The sequence below is a fragment of the Mchenga conophoros genome, linkage group LG12 (genome assembly GCF_057382185.1).
Source record: "Mchenga conophoros isolate Kocher_MC1m ecotype Shallow Benthic linkage group LG12, M_conophoros_male_GT1.1, whole genome shotgun sequence".
Classification (NCBI taxonomy): domain Eukaryota; kingdom Metazoa; phylum Chordata; class Actinopteri; order Cichliformes; family Cichlidae; genus Mchenga; species Mchenga conophoros.
This window is the reverse complement of record NC_140537.1, coordinates 33582065-33609068: the sequence shown is the minus strand read 5'-3', so window position 1 is coordinate 33609068 and position 27004 is coordinate 33582065. Positions and strand designations below refer to the sequence as shown.

The window sequence follows — 27004 nt, the reverse complement described above, 5'->3', positions numbered from 1 at the left end:
AGAGGACTGATTTAGATTTAAAATCAAGATGGGGTAAAGTGGGGTTTGTGTGTGTGTGCCTGTGTACCGGGATCAATCTGTCCGATGGCTGCTGTAGCTTGAAGGATCAGCAGCAAGAAGAGGTGCATGATGGTCCGCCGATCACACCAACACACACGCTACATCTCTGCGAGACACAGAAAAAACAACATGAACATCTGCAGCTGACAGCGAATGATGGCTCAGACAACAAGGGAATAAAGTGTTACAGTAAACATTTTTTTGGAAACCCATCCCTCTATTTTCTTCATTTTATCCAATTCAGGGTTGTAGTCGGGCTGGAGCTTATTCCCCGGACAGGCCGCCAATCACATCGAGACAGACAACCATTTACACCTATAGCCAATTAAGAATACCCAGCTAACCTAACGAGGATGTCTTTTGACAGTGGGAGGAAGCCAAGAGTGCGTGTAAAGAACTCATTCCAAAACAGGAAAAGCGCTAACCACTGCAGCACCACGTTGACTTCTTTTGGGAAATATCTTTGCAATTTTTGCATGTTTTTAGGAAAATTATGAGGAAAGTTTCAGTAAACTGACCCATAAAATACAGCATTATTTTGTCTTTAAGTTGACATGCCAATTTGCACATATGCAAAGACCATTAATGCCATTGTAAAATAAAAAAGGTCCTATAAACACATAACTAGAATAGATGTTTAAGTCTTTGATTTTGCCCGCCATCGTCACCCACAGTTGACAATCATAGTACATGAACGAATTTTTTACGTCTCCTGTGTGATGATGAATATTTGAAGAATTCTACTTTTGTTGATTTTTGCTGCTCCTATCCTTATTCCCTCCTTAAAATGATTTATTCCCTCTAATCCCATTTTATCCAGCAACATATTTTCATCTGTTTCTAATTTATCTACGTTTAAAGAATCATTCTACGGTTTACTATAAAATCTAAAGAGTCTTTCAGCTATCATATCCCTCATTTGAGGCTTGAATAGACGTGAATCCCTCATTCAAGCAGAACTCTGGAGATTTAGGTGTTCCATTGTGCACATTAAGAGTAATTTAACTGATTATCTGACATTAAAACATTGAAAACTGCAATTTCCTCCAAACAAAACAAAGAAAATCTTTGTTTTCGCTGTAGGAAGTCGACTGTCTCCAGCGGTCACTGTTTTACACAACTGCAGCAGGATGGATGGACGAGGAGGAGTCTGAATGACTCCTACCGTCATTTACGAGAGGACTGCGTGCGTGTGTGTGTGTGTGTGTGTGTGTGTGTGTGTGTGTGTGTGTGTGTGTGTGTTTGATTTCGCAACGTTATTGCTGTTGGAGCGGAGTAGTTTATAAACACTGGACGCAAACAGCATCCCACTCACAGAGGTTACGCAACACTAAAGAACACACACATACATACACACGCACACGAACACACCCCTATTGTTGCACACAAAGCATTTCAAGCATAAATACATAGACACATATAGAAAAACTACAACCGCTGTCTACTCGTATTGTCTTGTTCTCTACATTCACTCTGTGTAAAGTTCTTGGGGTCAGAACAGCTGGGCAGGCGAGAAAGACGGGGTGATAGAGAGACAGGAGGACAGAAAAAGAAAATAGACAGGAAAAAAGACAAAGAGAGGAAGAAAGAACGCAGACAGCGGTTTGAGGCCAAGGGCCGATAAGAAAATGAAGAAAAGGAGAGAAACACAAAGAGAGGAGGAGGAGGGAGGGAGGTGAGCAAGGTGGGGAGGACAACAATGGGTGGAAGGGAGAAGCAAAGAGAGAGAGGACAGCGTTAAAGTCAAACACGAACTTCCAGGTTTTTTAAACTCTTTTGGGATCAGAGCGGAATTTGACCCTGATGCTAACCCAGTAAAGGTGCACCACGGACCAGTTTATGTCCGACACTATTTTCACACACCGGCCTTTAAGGTGTCGCAGATAAATACAGCAAAATAAAACCAGTACTGGTACCAAAAAAGAAGATTAATTCATAACACACAGGAAAAGACCCAGGGAAACAGAGTTAACTATAAAAACAATTAAAAAAATAACACTAAAAACCAATAAAAACCCTAAATTTTACACCTGTGCCTGAACTCGCGGGCCCAGTACCAAACAACTCACGGACTGGTACCGGTCCGTGGGCAGGGGGTTGGGGACCGCTGGTCTAGACCAAAATACTAAATTTTGCTCTACAAGGGCCTGATATCCACTTCCGAGGACACTATACTGCCACTGTTCTATCGAAATGTAAAGCGAATGTCCTCATATGTCAGTCTAATTTCTCTCAGAAACAAAAATCAGGTAAAAAGAAAAAAAAAAATCTCGTAATTCTTTGTTTTTACATTCATCAGGTCCCAAGAGAAACTGAAAATGCATGCCATGAAAGAGTTCAGGTCTTAGGAGGTTAAAAGTAAAAAAGAAAGTAAACTCCATCTGCAGAACAATCACAGTGGCTCTGTCTGACTTGAGACCAGGGGGAGACACAAACTTCTCTTGATGGGGTTGCAGCACAGTTCTGGTACCAGACCTCACTTATAAAATATAGAAAAGTTACTGTAGTTAAGTTTAGTTTCTCCTTTTTTTGTCAAAGCCACAGGGAGCTTCAGATTCAAGACCCTCTGCTCTACAATGAAATGAAAAACACAAAGAAGAATCACGTCTGATGCGTCCAGTTTATGTCGTGATGACTTCAACAGGCAAAATCTGAAAGTGACCATGAATCAAAACCTTTGCTGTCTGTCCTTGTGGCAAACATCCAGCCCAGCGCTAACAGGAGTTAAAGACGGGAAGCCTTGCCATCTTGACATGGATGTGAATGTTTCGGTCTGTAGACACAACAGGCTGCAGCAGCTGATTGCAGCCCGCTTCAGACAGACTTGCATGTTTTTCTGCACATACTGACTGTTCTTAAATACCAGAGAATCCAGTCTGTTCCTGAAACAATCGTTCTCCCTCTCTCTCTCTCTCTTTTTTTCCCTAATGAAAAACTCCCTGCTCTGCCTTCAGGAAGTGAGTTCATTCACTTTAGCCGAGCTGAAGAAGAAGTGGTTCACGTTTGTTTTCTAGCAACGACTGGGGGAGAAGGAGGGAGCTTTATGTAATGCGTTGGCTGAACCTCAGATTCCTGCTCTGTTGCTCATCTCTACAGCAAAATCACATGACAAGAGAGTGAGAGAGAGGGGGGGGAGAGAAAATAACAGAGAGAAAAAGACAGTAAAAGAGACAAAGAGAAGTCAAAGAGAAACAAAAAAGTAACCCTTGGAAGAATCTAATGAAGACTGATACTGAACTGTTTTTGTAACAAATAAGTGATGAAAAAAATTCTGCTTCATTATAAGCAAATTATAAATAACTTCCTGGAGTATTTCTTGACCTCTCGAGCCACCATGACAAACAGACCATTTAGTTTTTTCAGGCTTGCTATAAATAAACCAGATTTCTGGAAATTAAATCGCCATAAAACAACTTTGGGGCATCAAGCCTTGCAATTACATGCCTTACCAAAGTGTGCACATTATGTAACTAGGTCCTGCTCTCTAAACAACACAGGAGATTGTTTGTCAGTGTCTATGCATCATCCACGTCTTTGTTTAGATCTGAACTACTTTAAAGGTCTGTGTTCGCTTTAGACCACTGTTCTAGATGAGTGTGCAACATGAGAGCGATACAGTAAATGGGTCAATTGTGGACTTGGCAAAGGGCCTTTTGTGTTTTTTTCAAACTTCTCTGCTGCTGAGAGCAGCATAAATCAAGTTTAGGGTTAGCTCAAGCAGGCTACAAAGTCCAGAAAATCGCAGCAGATCAGCTGGGATCAGCCTACATTACCCGATCGCTTTACTGATACTGCTCTATGGATCCAATTGGCAAATCTCATCTAAATCGCTCTAGCATGTCCACAGTTGATGCAGATCTGCATCCTGCTTTCAATGTCATGATCTGTTCAATTCATACCAAACCACATTCACTATCTATAAAATACTTTCGCCACTTTTACTTTTAAAGCAGCAACAGGGAGACACAAAAGAACCATCACAATTAAAAGATGACTTAAAATCACAGTCAGTATCTCACAATGGGACAAAGGCTAGGGAGCAAAGGTGTATTTTTAAATGAGATTTAAGTCTGCCTGGTGTGCAGTGGCAAATTGTGCCACAAATGAAAAAGCAACTGTCACGTCTGAGTTTTCTCTTCAGAATCAGCAAAAGTATCTGGTCTGCTGACCTGAGTGAACGAAGACATGTGGGTCCAGCAATTTACACAGATAAGAGACTTAAAAAAATAAATTCAGTTTGATTCAGTTCAATTTCAAATAATATTTGAGTGGAGAGACGACAACAATCATCTATGTGGATGAACATCCTTTTAAAGAGGAAGAAACCTCTGGCAGAACGAGGCTCGGGGAGGGGCAGCCATCTGTCTCGACCCGCTGGGGTTTGAGGGGAAAGAGACGGGAAAAAAACAGGAGCATAGAGAGATCACACACAACAAACAAAATGAAAAAAGAAAAACACTGCAGGAAAGAGCAGGCAAAAGTTAGTAACATGCAATAGCTGTACAATAAATGCAATGCCAGTGAAAAGAGGTGAGAGGAGAAGAAATGTTCAGTGCAACCTGGGAAAGTCCCCCAGCAGTCTGAGCCGACAGCAGCACAACTAAGTGATGGCTCAAGGTAACCTGATCCAGTCCTAACTATAAGCATTATCCAAAAAGAACATTTAAACCGCTCTTAACATTAGAGAGGGTGTGCGTCTCTGAGTGCACACTGGGAGCTGGTTCCACAGGAGAGGGGCTGGATTCTGCTTCCCATTCTTCTTTTGGAAACTCTAGGAGCCACAAGTTATTGATGCCTGACCTGTTCTGTAGAGGGGTCTTGCTGCTGCTTTTCCAGAGCAGAGCCTTACTGCCAAATATAAATTATTGCAGATGGAAATAACAACCTTCTTTTGACCAAAAACCTCCGAACTGTAAATCTGCAGCACTGACAGAAAGCACAAATGGGTTTAGCAGGTCTGTGTACCCACCTGAGTGTAATAGAAAACAGTGTCAGAGATCAAAACTGACACCATCACAAAGCCTAAAAAGAACATGATCGAAACTAGTGAAAGGAAATTTACGCATTTAAAAAACTGGATTCATTAAATAGTTTGATATTTTTTAAAAGCATTTCCGTTCTGCATCAATACAGAGATTATTGTGTAATAAATTAACACACAATATAGCTGAAGATAGTTTGCATCAAACAAGTATGTTATCATAAAAGAAAAGTACAGAAAGACTAGTTTTGTTCAGCGCACTCTGGTCTGTGGGGCATTTAATCAATAACTTTAAATCTTATTAAAATCAGAGTCACATTATATGGAAGCATACAACACTGTCTTTGTTTCAATTATGCAGAACTTGCACTTTGAGATTCTTTGCCTAGCCCAGCTATGTGTGCTTTAAATGATTACATCACTGCTTAGTCACAGTCACTCTGACAAACCATTGTTTGAACATGGGTGTTTCCAGTGTAGAAACCATTGTGCAGGATGCCCAGGCTCATGTCCAGCTTATGTGCACTTTTGCATTACATGAAAAAAGACAATGTTATTTTGTAACAGATAAACTATAGATATATAGAAGAATAGCTATGTACTCAGACTATTTGCTGTTAGTACAAAAGTTCAGCATAAAAATATATTTAAAGTAGGGCTGCCACAAACGATTATTTTGATAATCGACTAGTCACCGATTATTTTTGCAATTAGTCGACTAATCAGATCATGCGTCCATTGGACGTAAAACGTACAGCTTATTGCACCAGCAGCATCTGCTCTTATATAACTACCATTAGCTTACAGCTTTAAGTGTTTAAGGTATGTGCTAACTAAACACAAAGACAAGACGATAGTTTATTAAATTTTAATGAAATTTGCAGATTGTTTCGGTGGAGTTTAATAAACTCAGCCGTCTGCTCCCTGCTATCTAAAATATAACAAGACACCGGAGTATATTCTTGACCATCTCACACTTCTGATAATCAGTTGTCTGCTTGACGTTTATTCAGCTGCGTAGAAACTATAACTTTAATCTCAAACCGATTTACTCAGGAACAAATAAAATACAAAAAAAAGCCAAACAATAACATTTGTAAGTTATCTAAGTGACTTATATATCATGTTTAACCTGAGTAGCGAAAGACGGCGGTGGGTTTGAAAACGATTTGCCGGGAGTCCGGTGTTCTCACGGGCTCTAGTTAGCCTTGAACCCCGGCTAGCTATCGAGCTAGTGGGTAACAGACGTCTCCGAAAACGTCAGAGCGCTTTTTAAAATATGTGGTGTCTCGATAAACTGAGCAGATATTTGAGGTTTACACAGCTACATTCTCGCCTGAAAATATGTTAAACGTTTATTTTGTGACCGAGAAAGAATAATACAAGTAATACTAAAACTAACTAGCTGCCGCCATTGTTGGAAACTGAGCTGGGCCGCGCTATGAATTCTGGGACACAGTTTCTTCTTCTTCGGGATTTAACGGCAGCTGGTATCCTTGTACATGCTGTGCTGCCATCTTCTATTTCTGTCCGTTATTACACTCTTAAATCCTACTACTTATTCCTGCGTCTTTTGGGATCTTACAAAGCTTCAAATGACGCGTCGACTATTAAATTAGTTGTCGACGATTTTGATAGTCGACGTAATCGTGACTGGTCGACTAATCGTGGCAGCCCTAATTTAAAGTACTGCATTTTTCGCACTATAAGGTGCAGTTAAAATCCTTTAATTTTCCCAAAAATCGACAGTGCACCTTACAATCCCGTGCGCCTTATGTATGAATTCTGGTTGTGCTTACTGACCATGAACCGATCTTATGTGGTACACGGCACTCAAAAATCTGTCAAAAAATGTTTTAGTACAACTTTGGTAAGCTACGAAGCCGCACCGCTTGATGGATAGTCAGAGCATTACGGCTAGCGCTTCAGGTTCCAAAGTCAAACGAACATTGCGGCATCACTGAGAGTTAAAAACTTTCATCTGTAATAAAATGTTCAGCGTTGCTGCTTTACCAGGTGTAACAGTTACGTTTAACATCCATGGATCCATGAAAACAGAATTTATTAAATTTAACGGAGTTAGAAGTTAGTTAGCTCGCTAGTTTCTACCTAAACATGATATAGCATGTTCTGACAGAGATTTCTGAAAAAATTAAAATGTTAAACAGCTATGTTAAACACAGTGAAGCTAGAGGATGAATAGTAACTTTTTTCCACTCGATAAAAGTTAACAGACGAAAGCCAAATCAGTTCCACACCACTGAAGTTGCAGCATTTTTACAAACCAATTTTGGTTCATCTGTCATTCAACGATCCGCTTTCGCCCTTCTCATTCTCCGTCGTCGCCATGCTTCTTCTGCCATGTGCGTATGAAAACAAAGGCACTGCATATGCACTTTTTACCCATATTCTATTGCGATATTTAAATTTTTTTTATCATTGCCTAATATTATACCGGTATTACTGTGAATGGTATGATATGACCCAGCCCTACATGAGGGTTCCCGATGTTTAGGGACAAATGCAATTGCATGGCAGGATGTTGTAAACGGACCAAACTTCAGTCAGGAGAACAACTGAGATAATCCATCCACAATACGAGGTTAGTCAATAATATACTGCAACAACATGGGAATAGAGCAGCTGCAAGAGAATTCAACATTAATGAATCAATGGTACAGAAGTGGAGGTGGGAGTTTGACTGACTGTTTTGTTTCGCTTAACCCTTTAAGATCTACCATAGAACCAAGTCCGCCAGAACTTATATTATATTTTTACATGCTGTAGTGCCATTTTTGGGAGCATTTCAAGTTGCTATAAATCAATACAACCATTACAGCCTAAATTTTAATAATATGAATGCATCAAGTGCATAGTAATTACATAAATTGCAAAAAAGTGCAATAAACTACAAAAAAATTGAAAATCGTTTTTGTTTTTTTAAGATATATTTCTAGTTAGAGAAATGTAAGAGGCTTATCCCTCAAAACTGTAAATACAAAAAAGTTGCACAAAATAGTTTCCCACCACAGGAAATTTATTTTGAGTGCCTTCATAGTTTTATTTTTGAAATACACCAATTTTTATACACTGCAGGAAAAACGAAAATAAATATTATAGTGCAAATTTGCAAAAAAGCAGCATATGCATCAAAATAAACTATTTCCAGCAGTGCAATTTTAGTTCTAAGCATCCCAGAAACGACACAGAAAGTCATAAAGTCAAACATAACTTTTAAAAACACCAGTATAAGCTCATGAGGCCCTGATGGTAAAAAACTACATTTCCGCAAAAATGATATCACTTCCGGTTTCGGGCAGGTCATGGCGGACATGCGATAGTTCGCGCTGACGTCTGTTCCAACGTAGGAAGTGTTATGAACAGCTGATCGGATCGGCAAAGTGTGTTTCTGGAATATTATGCTTTTGTTGCTGCAAGTGCTTTTTATGCAGTTTTTGCAAAGCTATATGTGGAAGGAAACTGTGACCTAGGACAAGCTGATGGCATAAGATGTAAGTACAACTTCTCTGGTTTCATATGCAAAAAAAATTATTGCGCTAGCTCACGTGGTTGCAGTGCTACCGGGATTTAAAAATAGTTACGCAAAACGGAGCATGCCCGCTCTGACCGTTTTTAAAGGGTTAATGCACCTTATAATCCAAATAATCCTTATGTATGAAAAGAGACCCGTTCATCGACAGTGCGCCTTATGGTCCAAAAAATACGGTAACTAAAGTAAAAATATTATCCTCATTTCCAGTGGTTTTGGGCATTGGCATTTACAGTTCACACACTACACCATGATTGCTAAAGCCACAGTTCAGAAAAGTACTAAACATTTTTAATGCAAACGTGACCAACAGGTGTTTAAAAAGGTTAGAATGTCAGCCACGTGGGAATGGGATTTTATAAAGTAACTGGAACCACCCAAAGGAAAAAGAAACGATCATCAGTTTAAACCAGTATGAAAAAGTTGACTGCCGCCAAAAATAGTCACAAAATACTAACAAACTACAATTATGTTCATAAATGGGCATGGCCATTAGAACGCATTCATACCTTTACTTTTACTTCAAGTACATTTTCCTTATTATACAGAGTAAACCGTCATTGTCCTTCTCTAATTCCCCTTACTTACCTCCTCTCTCCCTATTTTTCTTTTCCTCTCCCTCTGTCCCTCATTTCTCTCTCCTCCCTCCTCCCGTCAGAACAAACTGAAGCCAAAAGCCTCAACATTCCAAACATTCAACGCAACCCAGACCTCTCTCTCTCGCTCTCTTTCTGTCTTTCTCTCCTTCTGTGTCTCTCGCTCACACAAACACACAGGAATCCACATGCCTTTCTCCAAGGCTCTCTCTCTCGCTTACAGCTACACACAGGAATCTACATCTCTCTCTCTCTCTCTCTCTCTCTCTCTCTCTCTCTGGTTGATGGGGTGAATGAGACAGAGTTCACTGAGAGCAAAACTGAACAGACCCGCCGAGAACACAATAGAAACCATTAGTAACAAACACTGACCTAAAATTATCTGTCGTTATGCCTGACTTCACTTTAGGGAAAAGGGATCTTTGAGCAAGACTTTATTATAAACCAATCAAACACACACACACACACACACACATATTCTAGGTGATACCACAATCCCACTCTTTTGTCAAGGACTATGGACACAATGTTTTAATTGTCTTTATGATGAGTTTCTGTAGTTTAAAGCCTTTAAATGCATAAATGTGTTAATTAAAAATGATTTTTTCAATTGTGATTGCTTCTATGAATCCCAGAGCCATGTTAGCTGGTCTGTATCACTCTCCATCGAATCACCATTCTAATGAACAAAAACATCTTTCTGTGTATTCTCACTAGCACTATATTATGTACCCATGTTCAACTGCTTGCTTATGCACATTTCTAATTTGCCAATTACATGGAACCAAGTCAATGCATTTAAGATCTGCTGAAGCTCAAACCAAGTATCAGACCGAGGAAAAAAACGTTTGGCAAGACTCTGAACGCAGCATGGTTGTTGGTTGGTGCTGCATATTTCAAAAACTTCTGATCTACTGGGATTTTCCCACACAACCATCTCTAAGGTATGCAAGAAAGTATCTCTGAATGTGCAACACATTGAACCTTAAAGCAGATGGGCTACATTAGCAGAAGACCACACCGTGTGCCACTTGGCACACACGGGTTCACAAAAACAGAAACAATGGAAGTAGAGACTGATGTATATACTGATATAGGATTTTAAGACCAATACTCATACCGATACTTGGTGATTCAAAAATCTGACATGTCGTTCAAAACACAAGTTGCCAGTAGGAAAGTTACCTGTGGAACATTAAAACTCATGACATGTCTGAAGGGCATTTCTCCTTTAGCTTTTAATTGGCCATTAAAATGCCAATACCATGTTGATATAGCAGTCAGGGTCTAAACAGAAGTTTGGAAAAAATGTTGCCTGGTCTGATGTTTCTCAATTTTTGCTGCGACATTCTGACATGGTCAAAATTTGGTGTAAACAACATGAAAGCATGAATTCATCTTCTCCTGCATCAACAGTATAATGGTTTGAGTGATACTTTCCATTTTTTAGCATCCTTTGGGTCCCTTAGTACCACTTTAGCATGGTATGAACACCACAGTCTGAGTATTCTTCTGATGGCTGCTTCAGCCAGGATAATGTGCCATGTCACAAAGCTTAAATCATCTCAAACTGGTTTCTTGAAATAAACCAGTGATTTGTAGTAGCTGGTAATCAAATGGCCTCCACAGTCACCAGATCTCCAGCAGAGCACCTTTGGGATGTATTGGAATGGGAGCTTTGCATCATGTATGTGCAACTGACAAATCTGTAGCAGCTGTGCGATGCTATCAAGTCAATATGAATCAAAATCTGCTGTAAAGCCTTTCTGTCACTGCAGCAATGTCTGCCTGATTATGCAACACAATAAATGAGGCTGCGCTCACACAATCATAGAGGCCTGTTGGGTCCAGATTGTAATGGAACACACCATCAAGTTGTTAGACGGTAAAGACTCCCAGCTGCTTATCAACAGAAACAACAGAGCAATTGGACGAGAAATAAAACTTCCATAATTAGACTCATGAAGAGATTCTCTTATCAAAACCGTACCACACGACCGAGAGCAGCCAAATTCAGATGTGTGCTCACCGTCAAAACATTTTGCGCCATCCTTCTTCCCAGTGTTTTCCTTCAAATAGCGCTGTAGACATATCGAAAGCCAAAAGAGGGTTTTTTCATCTGTTTGTGGGTTGTGATAAACATAGACTCATGGCCATCCATAAAACCCTCGCTTTAGGCTACATTCACAGAAAATCTGCCGCTTTTATTTTCTATCCACAGCAGTGTGAGTTAAGTTTGGTGATACTCAGGTCACAAGATGTCTAGACTTCAAGTTCAAACTGGGCTAAAACACACACACACACAAAAGAAGCTATACACAGCTTTCACAGTGCTGACCATGCTGTGCAAATCAACTGTAAAATCTGTGGAGTCCTTTCTTAAGTTCATTTCATACACAAGCACAGCTATGAGCAGAAACAGTGCCTGTTCAGTCTGTGCAAAACTTTGTGGTCATTTATTGTTGTCTGCTATAGACTGCTGTCTCTGTTCAGCGCTTTGAGGTCCATGTTTATGTTCTTTTATTAACTTTTCTCACGGAGTGAAGCTGCTCTTGGGAGTCAGAAAAACGTTTAAGATGCAAATGTAACCCTGGAGCAGGTGATGGTTGCGAGGTCTGAACTCGAGCCGAGAAGCAGCTGGTTTAGAAAAAGCTGCTGGCATTTGAAGAATGTGAGGAGCGCTTGATTTAACATGTAAAGCTTTGAACTGACAGCAAAGACCAAAGCCAAGTTAAACACAATTAAATACACCGAAAAGTATGAATGGGGGACATGCTAAGCCTAAAACTGGGAAATTCCTGCTAACTCCAAATTTCAAAGACATATTTTACCCGATCTTAACTGATTTGCTAACATCACCTCTGGAAATGTTTGCATTCAAGAGTCACATAGTTTTAATTAGAGCTAAAAGGTGTGTGAAATGTGCAGCTGATGCCAGGAAATGAAAGCAAAGACCAAAATTGGGTCTTTTTTCTTATCTTTACTCATCTTGTGACATCTGGCATTTTCCTTCTAACTTCTGGGTTGAGAACCAAAGAGGTAACGAGTCCCAAAAAGAAAGGCCCATGCATGCAAGCCTCGAGATCTCCTCGCAAGACAAAATCCTCACAACCTGCAATAACAGATAAACTATTTTACCACTAATAGAAAACACTGTACAGTTACTTTTACTGGTATTGGGAATAAGCCCAACTGTATTTTAAACACATGTAGTATCCACCAAGAAATTGACGATAGATGCAGCCCTATGATTGGCAAATAGTCAAACCTTCTGCAAGACGCATTTTATTGACAATATTTGTAGTACATCTTCCTTTTTAACTGTTTCGTCTAGCATGGCTGAGTAACTGCTAAAACTTTCAGTGAGTAAACCATCACAGTTTTCAAACAATTACTCAGAACTGGCCTTGAAGCAGTTCTGAGTAAAAGATTACATAAAACTCTTCAATGTTTTGTTTTGCAAGTGTTGCTTCATTCACATCTTCTTTTTAATTGATTCAGTGCTGCTCTTCTGGAAATCAGATGGAGAATTTGTAACTACTCTGATATCAAAATGTCACTCAAGACTCTGTTGCTTAAGTCTGAATACAAACCCTGGAGACACGACAAAACACATGCAAGCAAGCACACACCTGGAGCCATTTAAAACACACTCAGGACCATACATCCTTAAAGCACTGCAGGTTTATACACATGCATGCACCTACATGCAAGCAGTACACACACAGATATACACACACAGGTATGCAGGGTATCATAATTCTGTCAGGAGTGGTTGGAGGTGGAGGGAGCAGACGACTCCTCTCTCTCAGGAGGCTCAGTGAAGTTATCACTGAGCAGACACAAGTTGACGCTGAAGAACTGTAAACTAAAATCTGTTTCTGACATCAAACAGCATTATTCACGACTCCTGTCACTTTAAAAACGGCCACTGTTTGGTTTTTGATACCCAACAGTTTACTGTTTGCACAAATTTCTACAGCACAGAGTACATTAACTTTAATGTGACGGTCCAGGCGGATGGCAGAACTAGGTCTCGTTTAGCACACGTGGACTACAGACATCCCAGGATGCACTTGGTGAGATGCAGAGTAAACCCAGTCTGTCACCAGATGATTACACAGACCACAGAGTTGCATGAGCTAAAGATCAACTGGCATATTCAAGGGCTGAAGTAAATCTGGCATTCATTTGCTTTATTTCATCCATTACTGGTGATAAAAACTCACCAGGGGCCTGTGCTAACAAGCAAATTCAACATACCCAGTACAGCCCTTCCTCGGTTGCTTTTACTGACCCTAACACTAAAAACCAGGTTTAGCAGTCACATGAAAGTGGTTAGGAACTCAGATAAATACAGATAAACCATTCAAGTCAAACTTAACCCTTCAAAAGAAAGAGGCCGTGTTGTCAGCACATAACCAGTCACAAACTTGTAGAGATCCATGTGTAGCAGCACGGCATTTAAAGCCAAGAAAGTAAGGTGTCACAAGAAAGAAAAACGCAGCCTATCTAAGATCTGACTTCAGTTTAACTGACACATTGCTTGTATTAAGGTAGCTATTCTCATGGAGTGCAAGACAATGTTCCCTTGTGTTCTTCAAGCTCCAGTTCCCGAGGTTTTAAACCAGCTGTGAGCAAGTACAAAAAAAAAAAAAACAATTTGAAAAAGTCTGTAGGTTTACTTACTCATTTTAACTGTTCAGTCAACAGGGGAAAACTGCAATGAGTCAAGTTGTTCATGAGAATCTATACTCCTTATGGATGATTATCACGGAACGTAAGAGACTTCAGACATTCTTTAAAAACTACGTAATCTCTCACTACACAGGACGGGGATTTTCAGAAATGGTTGATGCTGTTTTCTGGAGAAGTGATGGGTCAGCAGGTGGTGGTTATTATGGGGATAAACCCTAGTAAGACTTGAATAAAAACTCAGGAGAACTCAGGAGAACTGAAAAAGAGTGACTTAACTGTTGAATATACTTATCTGCATATTTACCAGCCTGACTTGCATGCATGGGCAGGAGAGAAATTTCTTAATGAGCCAAAAAGCTATAAACCAACAGCTAACATCCCAAAGTGCATTCAGGGCATCTTTGGATTCAAACCAAACCCTTCTGCAAATCAACTAGTCAAATCCACTCAGCAGACTCATAAATGTGCAGTTCAACTCATCTTATAGACTTTTAGCAAAAGTACAGCAGCACTGATTTAGTACATTGTAAAAAAATGCACAAAAACAAGTTATTTTTTTATACATAAGTATAGGTATTGATTCTTTAATTTGATTACCAGAAGATGTAATACACCAAAATGGAGTGTACTAACAAACTACTAATTTACCTGTCTGATACTAAGGAGCAATACAGGAGCCTATGGCATGGTAATCAATTGGACTAATAGATTAGATCAACCATTACCAACCCACTTGTCACAAATCGGCTGCAAGAATCCAAACCAAAATCCAAAAAGGTGTCTCAGGGTGGGTCGTCAACAATTGGTCTAATTGATTAAATGGTAATGGTAAATGGCCTGCATTTGTATAGCGCTTTTCTAGTCCATAGGACCCCAAAGCGCTTTACACTACATTCAGTCATTCACCCATTCACACACACATTCACACACTGGCGATAGCAAGCTACATTGTAGCCACATTGTAGCGACTTTAGAAAGAATTCTCATCAAGTTTGTGGCAACAGTCAGATAGATGCAACTACAAAAATCAAGATGCTACAAATAATTAAAATCAGTGTGCTCGACAAAATGCAAGGGACACTTACCTCATATTATCTGGATTTAATTAACAAAGCTACACAGGAAAGTTTAAAAGATCACTGAAGAGGGGAAGTCAGGAAAGGTCTGTCCTGATCGTAATCAGTCTCATAGTCACCATAAGGAGGGTGTGATACATCACTGAGGCTTGTTCACCCTTTCCTCACCCCGCAGGACTAACAAAGGTGTCAATGATCTTACTGGAAGTAAACGGGTGGGAATATGACCGCTACATTAACCACAGCTGAAGCAAAACACATTCAGTAACTAGTGACTTCACATGATTCTCCAGCAAACTTTTCAGCGGCAAGTCGTTCATTTGGAAATTGAAGCTTGTAAAATAACAATGTTTTTATGTGGGTACTTTGCAGCAACAGTTAAACCAGCCATTGAGGGCTGTTATGAGAGAGTTACTTGAAAATGATTGAGCAAGAAATGGATCCCACACTGCAAGAAATATGAACAAAAGCTGTGAATGGGAGTGTCGGCGGTTGAAAAGTCCTTCTATAAGACTTCTAATAATGCAGAGTAGCTACACAGAGTATTTGAGAGTGCAGTGACAAGTTGTTTTTCTTATTTTAAAACCAGATAAGACTCAATCTCAGAGCAGACAGTGCACAAACCACCAGAGCATCCCTTTGGCAATTTACAGAAATGTAATTTTAATAAAGTTGTGATAGGCACGGACGATTTCAGTCAATATCATCTTCTCTCAGCAGCTGCCATGTTGGCCGTTCTTCTTCTGCTCTTCATGTGCCTTGCACAGATCCACTCTAACAGATCCTCCTTGTGGTTTCTTAAGGGTTTAATGAGCTGCTGGCTGCAGCCTGGCTGGTGGAAACTCAATACACTTAAACATGGGCTCCTTTAAACTTATCTGTAATCTGTTCCTTCGGCTCCAACCGCAGCTACTATCTGCACACGTTTCTCCAAAAACTATTGTGGAAGTTTCCTGTAAGTGTTTGTGTTTTTCAGTGCGTCTGTGGTGGGATTTCTATAAAAAGGCTTTACGTGAATGTCGTAATAATACCTGACGAGAAGGTCGAAGAATTTATGTGGTAACTTAATGACCTGAAGTTAAATTACTTTGGATAACTTTTTCTAAACTTGTGAAAGATTTAGTTGGGCGAAGGATGATATATCATATTATATATTATAGCATTATATAATATATAACATGCGAGATACAATCTAAAAAAAGGTCTACTTTTTCCTAGATTCCCACAGATAGATGGCTTTATTGGCTCCAGATTGAGCTGGATAGATTTTAGAAGAGATGCAACTCCAATGCCGTGCATATTGTAAGTCTGATGATCCTTTATGGGAAAGCCAGAGCGTTCATCGAGATTCTTGAAGATGGTTTGACGTCATCTTGTTAACGTTCAGCTCAAAGCCAGACTCAGAGTGCAGAGAGGCCAAAGCATTAAAACAAAGACTATTTGGCTGTAAAGTGACTATCCCCTGCTTTCTATCAACACATCGACGGTGTAGGTTACCACGCCAAGGTTTACAGACATCAGTGCATATGCAGATAAAAGAAAGTCTGAGCAGCATCTCTCTGCTTTCTCTTTAGCACTTTCCGCCAGTGGCTTGTTGCCACTCAGAGTCCAATTACACACTTCCCATCTGGGGACTCTCAGACAGTATCAATTCTTTCTCTGTAGCAAAACTGTAAAAGCAAACATGCTACATCTTTTAGCATGAATGTGAATCGCTTTGGCTGAGCACCAATATCTTCTTTAAAAAAGGGAAATAAAAATTGAAAAGAGAGGGAAATGGTCATTACCAACAGATAGACCAAAACAGATACCCAGACTTGCTATTTAAATGTTCTTAACACCTTCTCACGTTTGACTGAAAACACAAGGTTTCATCACTCAAACAATGCAAACCGATGTAAGATCTTTACTTTGTAACAAGGCTCTGTACATGGGAAATATCTGCATTTTCGTACCTTTTTTCCTCTTTTTTGGTGCCCTTTGTTGACTCACAATGGAGCAAAGAATAATGAAGGTTAGTTTACTATTGCGCTCATAAGATGAGCTTGTCTTTGGTGGGTTTTTTTGACACCCAAGAAACAGTTTCTTCCTGTAAACAATTAGATTTGACGTTTGTCACAGTTTTACACAGAGCTAAGGTACAGACTTCTGCATCAATGCTCCCTCGGTGTTTTCCCACACTTCACTATATTAACAGCCACCCAAGTATACTTGGCAACTAATTTAAGCAGTTTCTTTGTATACAAAGGGAGAACAAATAAGTTTGAAAGTTCAGCTGCTGGTAAACAACTAGCCACGGTCTCACTGCACAGACATGCCTCTATGCCAAGCTCACCAAGATTGCAGAGCAAAACCGAGACTGTCGCCAGCTGTAGTACAAGACGGAGGAGTTGGAGAGACTCACTGGAGAGGCACCAGGTTACATTGCTATCTGTTACTTCACTGTCACAAAGAACGTGGCCAGTGTAACATTTGCAGAGTCCTTTCTGCTAGAAAAGAAATCTAAATCGGTGAAGAACGCCGCAACATCAATATTTCTTGAGAAATTTGGCTCTTGCCAAATATTTTCCCAGTTAACAGAGTTAATAAAGTTTTACATGTGGAGACTACAAAACTTTTGCAGGTCTTTGTCTCAGTTGACTTTTTTTCCACCTCCCCAAGAATCACCTCAGTATCATGTGATTTAAGGTGAAGGTTTAGGCATCATGAGCTTATGATGACAGCAGTAGCAGCGCAAGATCGGATCCTGCTTGCTATATTCTCGGCTGCTGCTACACTCAAACATGACCTATACTTCTTTAATAAGAGTAATATACTGCACAGTTGGTATAAGAATCATCAAGTTGAGCAGAGTGAAGCGTCTTTCATTGCTTTTCTTTGTGAGTGAGCTGAGGTGTCAGCTCTCACAGTGTGAGCCAAACACTGAGCTCCTGCTCTTGTGCAATCACTCTCTCCATGTAGCTCCAGGCTGCTCTCAGAGTCTCTTCAAGAAACAACAAATGAAATTTTTACCATCTCACGTCATAAACATGAAGCCTCTTAAATACCTGCAGGGGTCGGATAGTCACTGACTCAACTCCAGGCTGATAGAAATAACCTTGTTCTTTGTTTGGGGGTGGGGTACTTCTCACTGTTAATTACTTTTTAGAGAAATCGCTTTATCTACAAAATGTCAGAAAACAGTGCCTCCATTTGTGTCTAAGTGTCCTAAAATATCAGTTCACTGTAATCTAAACAGCACGTTCTCTCATTAGAGAAGCTGGAAGCAGAGACTGCGTCACATTGTTGGTCGATAAGTAGTTTCCAAATAAACCACTTGTATTATTTACTGTTAGTCATAGATATTCACAAACTGGCAGTATTTAAATCCCTTTCTCACAGTGGGCTCAACTTAAGCCTGTATAATTTATAACATTTGTTGTAAGTCAGGCTGATGAAGTGAGTTTTGCTTTAAGTACCATAACTAACCAAGCTGTGTATTAAACGTTAGTGTCAAACGTTTGTGGTCACCTTCTTTGCAGTTTGCTGGTTATTTGTTGGTTTGCTGATCATTACACTGATTTGGGGACTTTTAAAGGGAGTCCGATTCTATGACTTTCCTCCCCTTCGAGAGCTTTTCAGCAGAATATTTCAGACAATAGAAAGTTTAGTTAGTATCAGTAAATGAAGGCATCGATAAATAGTCTGTATTTTAGGACTTTAGCATCAGTGTACCTAAAAAAATGCAAAGAAAAAGTTGCTTCATTAATATTTTGACACTAATTTTGGAAACTTGTGCAATGTGTCTGTGAGCTGAACAGCTATATTTTTCCACTACAAAGTAGGTTGGTGCTATAGGTTTTTACTTGCCTGTTTGTTAGAAGGATTACTCAAAAAGTCATGGATGGATTTCTTTCTTCTTCTTCAGAGGTGGGGTTTGGCCCAGCTTAGGGCAGATTAACTTTTGGACTTGTTCCAGATCTACACATTTTTGAAAGGTTCCTTTACTACTGAGAGATAAAGCAAATTTAATAACGGGACAAATCAAACTGAAAAAACAAAAACAAAAAACTGGGACACATCATCTTGATGAGCTCAAGAAAATCTCATAAACTACCTCCAGATCCTTCTGGACTCGGTTCATGCATGGTGTGGAGGGGATTTTCAGCCTTGCACCGCTCTCCTCTTTCTTGTATTCTGTACTCTCTTATTATTCCAAACATCGGCTGCTCGGGAAATGCATCTAAAGCTCACGCTTATCGAATTTCTAAATCTACATCAAACTAAACTGTCAACAGATGTTCTTTTGCTAAACCCTCAAATGTCTCTTTCTTAAGTTTAGATACTAACACATCCCCGGCAATAACACAGCTTAGATATTATGAAAGCCTGGAATTATTTACAGGCAGGGAACATATAAAATATGTGTCAGATGACTAAAAGAGAGCTGTTAACAACTTAAAAATTTGTAAGGAAAAAAGTTACAGCCATAACTGATGTGGAAACCATGTTTTTTCCATTACAACTGTGTCAATATTGTTCAAGAAGACTTTTGACCACTGTGCTGAGCCTGGCACCACTGGCTCAGTGTTTAAGACTGTCGCCTGACAGCAACAGGGTCCTGGGTTCAAACCAACCTGGGCAGGGCCTTTGAGTGGGCAGTATGCATGTTCTTCCTGTGGTTTTCTCTGGAAGCGCCAGTTTCTCCTGCCCTACTGCCATTGAAAAACATGTTGGGTTAATGCTGCCTGTGTGAGCCAGTAACACACCCACAAAACATGATTCTTAATATTAAAACCTCTTCCTGGTTAAAGGAATAAGATAACAGCGCAGTAAATAAGAACACCATGACCTTGATTTATTAATTTTCAACATTAAGTGGCAAAAATACTTGGTAAATGTAGTATCATCATCATTTTTGTCCACAACCTGCATGTTTTTGGTCATATTTGTCCATTTGTGTTTGCATTCTGCTTTTGCATATATTTACTTTTGAGCCACAGATGAAATTAAGGTTTGATGATGATCATAGCGATACGGAAAACAAACGTACTGGGGTTTGCACTTCAAGGTCTGCTGCTGTGAGCCATAAGTTCATCCTTGTAACGTGAGCTGACTCAGTGCTGAACATGAAAATAAACCAAACATGATCCCACTGCAGGTGAAGAGGTCAGCAGCAGCACGCACACATGGACCTGCATGCAAATACACTGTACATGCAAAGCTTATAATAACACAGCAGACTACAAACTTTTACACCAAAGTTCTGTAGACGCACCTCTGCATGCAGGACTCTCACAATGCAACCGAAAGTCCTGCTCTCTGATTGGCAAATCCTATGTGTGCTCACTTGAAGCAGTTAACAAGCTGTTCTAAATTAAACGGCAACAGTACCTGTCTGCTGTCTGACTGGTGACATTAACTTACTGTAAACTGCAAACACATGCAATGTCTTTGCACACAAACATGATAATGAGCTCTCTCTTTACACGATAACAACATAACCACAGCAGTTCACAGTAAAATATACAGAAGACCTCATTTACTCCTCTATTTAAGCTCTGTGATTTATGCTCACTTTGGTGTAAATACCTGGCTTTGATTAACTTTTCACTTTGGTGCTAAACCTGTTACACATTGTTCCTTTAAAAGGCTTCACAGCTTCTGCCATTAAAGGACTTTTCTAGCTCAGTAATGCATATTTGAAATCGCAACAACACAAAAAGATGTAATGAATCCAACCACATCAGAAGACAACAATCGAGCACCCCTACAGCGCATGGTGTTAAACATAATCTGGAAGAGGGATGATTGTGAAACAGGACAGAACTATACTTCTATCACCTTCTCTTTTAGGGAAAAAACATTTCTATACCTTGAAACTTGAAACACATCATGACCAACTGAACATCTAACCTTGTGGGCTTTTTCAATATCATACTTTTCATCTTCAAGTTTTACGTTAAACAGTTTAGTTTTGCCTTTGTCCTAAAAGATTAATAGTAATTCACTAACTATTTTATTTCCTGCACATTTTTCTACAGTATTCCCAGAATTTTCAAACTCCTCCTCTCTGTAAACCTAATCACACCTTTGTTTTCTGACATGTCTGTTGTTCGGACGGTAGGATTAGTAGGTCAATTAGTAAATATCTATTTGCAGCTGGTTGCATCATGTCTTGATTATTTTTCCTGCATCTTTCTCAATACAACAAAGAAGAGATATGATGTCCCATCTCATCTAGGCCTCAATATAAAGAATCTGATTTCTGCCCTGTTACCATCATGCACTTTCATCATCACGAGTTTTCCCGCAGCGTGGATCCTCCGCTCTCAGTCCTTTCAAACCCACAGAAAGTGTCAGCTGTTTTACCTGTCCGCAGTTTCCCTCCGGGTCCACACCAGCAGCGAGCCTCTCTCCGCTTCGATTCGTTTTTCTCAGAGTGCAGTCCGGCTTCTCTTGAGTTTGTTGTCGGAGACAGACGTAGGAGCTCACAGGATCATGGTGAACAAAACTACCTCCCGGATGCTTCACTTACGCGACTTTTTACTTTACTTCTTTTGCTCTTATTCTACTTTTAACGCAGCAGTTTGTTGAAAGAAGAAGACATACACCAAGGAGAGAGGGACAGAAAAAAAAGTTTCTGTGTATTTACATCACATCCCGTTTCCGAAGAGGCGGAGGAGGAGGAGGAGGAGGAAGGCAATGAGCCCCCTGAGTGTCTGACATCTGAGCCTGGAGGACATGCGCACAAGAGCCCTATGAAAGGGACTACGGAGGGAAGATAGGGCTTTTACATCAACGTGATGTAAAGTGCAACGTGTTATTATCATAGTACTTACACAGAGCTGCACTTTCAGCTAGTTGCTGTTGAATAGCGCCATATTTAGCGGCACAATGGCTACTAAATGTCGCTAAATATCCGAATTACGCTTAGTTCACTGTTCAATCGCACATTAAAAACCTTACAGATCCATTCATTCGATTTATTGGTTTTTAAACGCTTGAAAACAAATGAAGTTCAGCAACCAGTTAAAAAACTGCCTTAAATTACCACATGACATGCATTAGATTATAAGTACTTCATGGTTTTCTCCCCTAGTTACATTTACTTGAACATTGCTGGACTTACTGTTTGAAGAAAACATTTTAGTTTACACTAAATAAAGGATAATTAATAATTTAACAATTTTTACCTTAAAAACGTTTACTTTTCTGTTCATTTGGATTTAATATTCAGACTGGTAGTTGCAAGACTTTTGCTGATAAACGCCCCAATTTTAAACTTTCAAAAGTCTCAAATATGCTCTAATATTCTTGGAAGTCGTTCTTAATCAGGAGCATTTTACTAATGCACCTGGATTTTTGAAGTTAATATAAGCTATTAGCCCGATATTGAACGGTTTAGTGAAAGGGGACATACCATTGTTTACTTATTGTATTCAGTTGTTTTATAATTTTATTTATAGTTGCACCAACCGTGGAATGTGTGCTTTTTTTCAGTCTGACTGTTTTGGCTTTTATGGTCTTGTACTGCCTTCATGAGCTGAAACAGGGGATGTGCTGCGTGGGATGTTCCCTTCAGGATACTGTGGGCTTTGCTGTTACAGAGCTCCTGTAAGGACAGGAGTGCACAGCCGAGGACCTTCTGTGCTGTGCTGATGATGACATAGCCCAGAAGACCATCGACTTTGATCATCATGGATCCTGTTTCCAGTTTAATGAGAAAGGTTGTTACTCTCAACTCAAATGCTGTGTGGTTTGAAAGCATTAAAATGTCTGAAAAGAAATATCTAGACAGTCTCGTGAGAACAGCAAAGATCATTGTTGCCACCCTCTCTCCCATGCTGGAGATCTTTAACCACCACTACATCTGCAGGGCTTCCATCATCATCCAGGACACCCTCGCACCCTTATTAAAGCCTGTTTTCCTTCCTACCATCAGGGATAAGATATAGAAGACGAACCAAAACCAAAAACCTTGCGGTTCCTCAACAGGTTCATACCTCAAGCTGTGAAGCTGTGAGAATCTTGACCGTTCTTGCCCCCCATCTCTGTTCACAGAAGCATTTTATATCTGAGTGGACTCTGTGACCCACCTGTGCCTCACAACTTTGTAGCACTTAAAAAACAAAGTTGAATCTTTTTTTATGTTAAACATACTTTGCATAGTAAGTTGTTATCCTACATAAGGACTGTATTTTAACAAACATATGCAGTTATTCTAAAACCACTGTGTGTGTGTGTGTGTGTGTGTGTGTGTGTGTGTGTGTGTGTCTTTTAGCCAGCAGGTGGAAGCAGAGGCCTGCTTATCAGCATCAGCAAACGTACTGAACTTTTAAAATTCTCTGTTACAAGTGGAAGCCTCTCACTGGCAAATATTCTATTCAATCTTGAACAATACACACAGAAAAGGTCAAATGTGCACACATATCATGAAGCAGGAAAGAGAAACACACAATGGAAAAAATGAGTTAAAAATACAGTTAGAAAGATTTTTGTTGAAATGTTTCTTAAAGAAAATAAATATATAATTGGTAAAAATCTGTGTATCATGTGCTCGCAGGTATATGATGCATGTTTCCATAAAAAAATGACATCATTTACACTAAATCCAGCACACTGGGGAGCTAGGACATTATGTTTTTTCATCATCTTTGCATAAAAAAACTTCCATATAAACATTTAATTGTCAGCAAATAGTTTAATGTTATTCTGAGCTTTTTTGTTGAGTAATTTATTCAAGAATACAACATTTTTTTTTAGGTCTTTATAACTTATGGATACAAAAATCTTCTGTAGGTTATGTTTTATTCTCTGCTTGTCTTTCTTTAAGCAGCACATCCAGCTGGGGGAGCTGCTGCTTGTTTTTCATTATTTTCCTTAAACTCGTGTTTTGCATTACTTCACACATCACTTCCTCCCTGTGGGTCACCCGGTGTTGACAAGAGTTCCCTCAGTGTGGCGTGACGCAAGAGCTGTGTACACTACAACAAAGATGGCAATTAGAGGGGAATTCGCCACACACTCATTATTAGGGATGGGTATCGTTTAGGTTTTATCCGATACCGGTGCCAAATCGGTACTTTTGAAACGGTGCCGGTGCTTAAACGGTGCTCGAACCGGTGCTTAAAGAATGGAGAACACAAACTTTGTCCAAAAACCTCTCATGTTCAGCTGGTTTTTTTTGTAAAAAGATAACAATGTTAGCCTTTTCTGCAGCTATGGGGCATATATGGTATGATTCTTGGCTGGAAGCAGTGCTTAAACAATGGAAAAAACACAAACTTTGTCCAAAAACCTCTCATGTTTAACTGTTTCCCACTTTTTCTTTGGTCATTTTAGCCTTTTTAGCCAGGGTGAAGGGAGTATCTGCCATCAAACAAGAAGACAGCCGCATGTAGCTATGATGATGTTTGCTAGTTCACCTTACATGCATTAATGTAATAACGTGGTTAGCCTACTCAACGTAAATTACACACGAACAACATGAAGCTGAGAAGAACGGCTGCTGCTGCATCATCATCCGTCATCATTTCTGCTACACTGGCAGGGGTAGGGGCCAGCACTCTATTCTTCGGGTTTTTGGGGGATGTTGCTCCGGGTCCGATAACTGGCAACCCACCCGACGTGCACGGTGTGAGGTCTCGCAGCAAGCTATCAAATACGGCGCATTTCTCGGCTTTAAAAAAAAACGCTCTGCGTCGCCAGCTGTTTAATCGGATTCTTGGTGTTACCTCCTTTGACAGTATCGCAGTATCAGCTTAAAGCACTTGTTGCAGGCTGCTGAGTTTGCATATTTTGCTGTGAAGTACAGCCAGACTTTTGACCGCTTCGCCTTGGACATTTTTAATCTGTAGCTCTGCTCTAAAAGAACGCACGTACCTGGCCCCGCCTACTATCCTCGGAAACGTAAAATGATTGGCTAGAAGTGTATCACAGCTCAGGAAAAAAAAGCACCGAAATAAAGCACCGAAATGTGCGCTGCTTTTCGGTCTGGTTACTACAGTTTATGTCAGTTTATGTCAGAACCGACACCAGTACCCATCCCTACTCATTATCCTGTTTCTGTCACTTCAGGGGACGTTCGCTTACATTAAGGTGAATTCTCTTAACCTTATACCTAAACCTTACAGTCATGCATTTATAATATAATATATTAAATATTAAATGTAATGTCTACGTAACAAAAGTTTGTTATGTAGACATGGTTTTGTCTCTGTAATATGTCACAATGTGTGACAATGACTGTGAATTTTTTTTTTCTGATCAAATTCTTAATAAACTAGAAACTAAATTCTCCCCTCTTTTGGTCTTTACCATTAAATTGATTATATTTCCACCCAGTTCATAATAACAAGGTAATACATATTTAAATGCTTAAAACCCAAAACAAACCATGTAACTATGTAAATTCTTATTCAGAGGAAGTATTCACTGTTATGAGTGACAAAAACCCCACATTATTCACAGTTTCCTCATAGTGAAGCTCATCCTGATGACACGCAGAGTAAGGAGGGACCTCTTAGTCTCACATTCATGAGCTTCCTAGTCTATGTGAATTATGTTTCATTTCCAACATAAATCTGCTTGTTCTTATTTATGAGTAAAAAAACATTTCAATCCAACATATCACTAAAAATCACTGATTTTGTGACTTGGGTGCAACAACTGATCGATGACTCTTCCGGCTGTACAAGATAGAAGTGTATGAGAAAAGGGCTTTACTGCTCACTTGATCTACAACCCCAGCAAACACTTTCCTGATGATGTGCAGGAGGTTAAAGCAGGGTGTGATTTATGGAGGGTCTTTCTATGACTTCTTGTCTCAATGCAAGCCGATATATAATGAATGGGTCTCTCAGGGGCTAGTCCAAAAATGTACATTTGATTAGGAAAACATTCAGTTGTGTTTTTGATAGAAAGTTGTTATTTTGTTTTGGACATGCTCTCATGATTTGATGTGTGAGGCAACAGCTTCCAGTATTTCAATGCTTCTGCAGCTTCTTTTATGGGAATTTATGTTTAACTACAATTCCAACATTTGTTGCTGTTGCAATGTTATATGCATATAAAATATTGCAATTTTGATATTGTGTTTTGTCTTGCACTACCATATATCTACTTGTAAGAGTGGTAAATGGACTGATTCTTGTATAGAGCTTTTCTACTCTCCTGGAGTACTCAAAGCGCTGTATACAACATGCCTCATTCACCATTTACACCCACTCATACATGCACTTATAAACTCAAGTGCAATCTAACCACCCTTCACACTCTGATTAACGCATCGGAGAGCCACTTGTACTACTTAGTAGCTTACATGCAGACTGGGGAAGTCAAGGATCGAATCACCAACCTTCCAATCAGTAGCTGGTCTGCTCTACCCCTGCTCTACAGTTACGAAATAACAGCTTCCGCATATTTTCTTGGACCCATAGGCAAGAGACAGACTGAAACCGGAGTCCAGGTGATGACAAAAACTCCTGTAAGTCATCCACAGTGAGCAGGAAATGCCAAACAGCTGTTAATAACCACAACTTAGCAGAGCCGCCTTCATCTTACTGTCTAAACATTTACTTGCTCTGACTCATGCATGTAAACTTTCCCAAATCTGGTTGTAGGAGCAACTCGGTCCTCCATGCAGTAAAACATTATCGTCATTACTTGTTTGTTTCATCATGAGTTTACTCCTCCCCCTCAAATTTAAGAGTCCATCCAGTGCAAGTCATGCTAATGGCCTCAGCTCGGTCACACAGCTGCAGACAGGAAACACTCACAGTTTCCACAGATAAGACTGATGGGCATGTTTCCTGTACTTTCTAAAGCAAATTCATATTTGCTGCATTTTGGCTCTTTGGCTTGTTGTGTATCTTATTCTTATCACCATCTTGTTAGCCCAAAAAAAATTCCAGCAGCTATTTTTAATGTATGAGTCCCTTTATAATTGCGACAGCTTGGGAAAGTTACGTTTATATAGGCAAATCACTTCATTAAAGGTCAGAATCAGAAATAAAACAATTATTAATGAAATTAATTAAAACAAAAAGTTTTAATTAGAAGG

General features: G+C 39.7%; 1 protein-coding gene across 3 annotated transcripts in view; it reads right to left on the bottom strand.

Annotated features, from left to right (window-relative positions):
• The window catches only part of ddr2l (discoidin domain receptor family, member 2, like), a 37726-nt gene extending 16063 nt beyond the window's left edge, over positions 1 to 21663 (bottom strand). Inside the window, exons 1-2 of one of the 3 annotated variants that reach the window (XM_085295419.1) lie at positions 21313 to 21663; positions 68 to 166 (exon numbers count right to left, since the gene is read on the bottom strand). In XM_085295419.1, coding sequence (XP_085151545.1) covers positions 68 to 128 — 61 coding nt within the window. In that variant the 5' untranslated portion in view covers positions 129 to 166; positions 21313 to 21663. Of the gene's footprint in view, positions 1 to 67; positions 167 to 9179; positions 9520 to 21312 lie in introns of those variants that run through there. The other 2 variants (XM_085295421.1, XM_085295420.1) reach the window with 2 other exon arrangements.
• Between the last annotated feature and the right edge of the window lie 5341 nt (positions 21664 to 27004).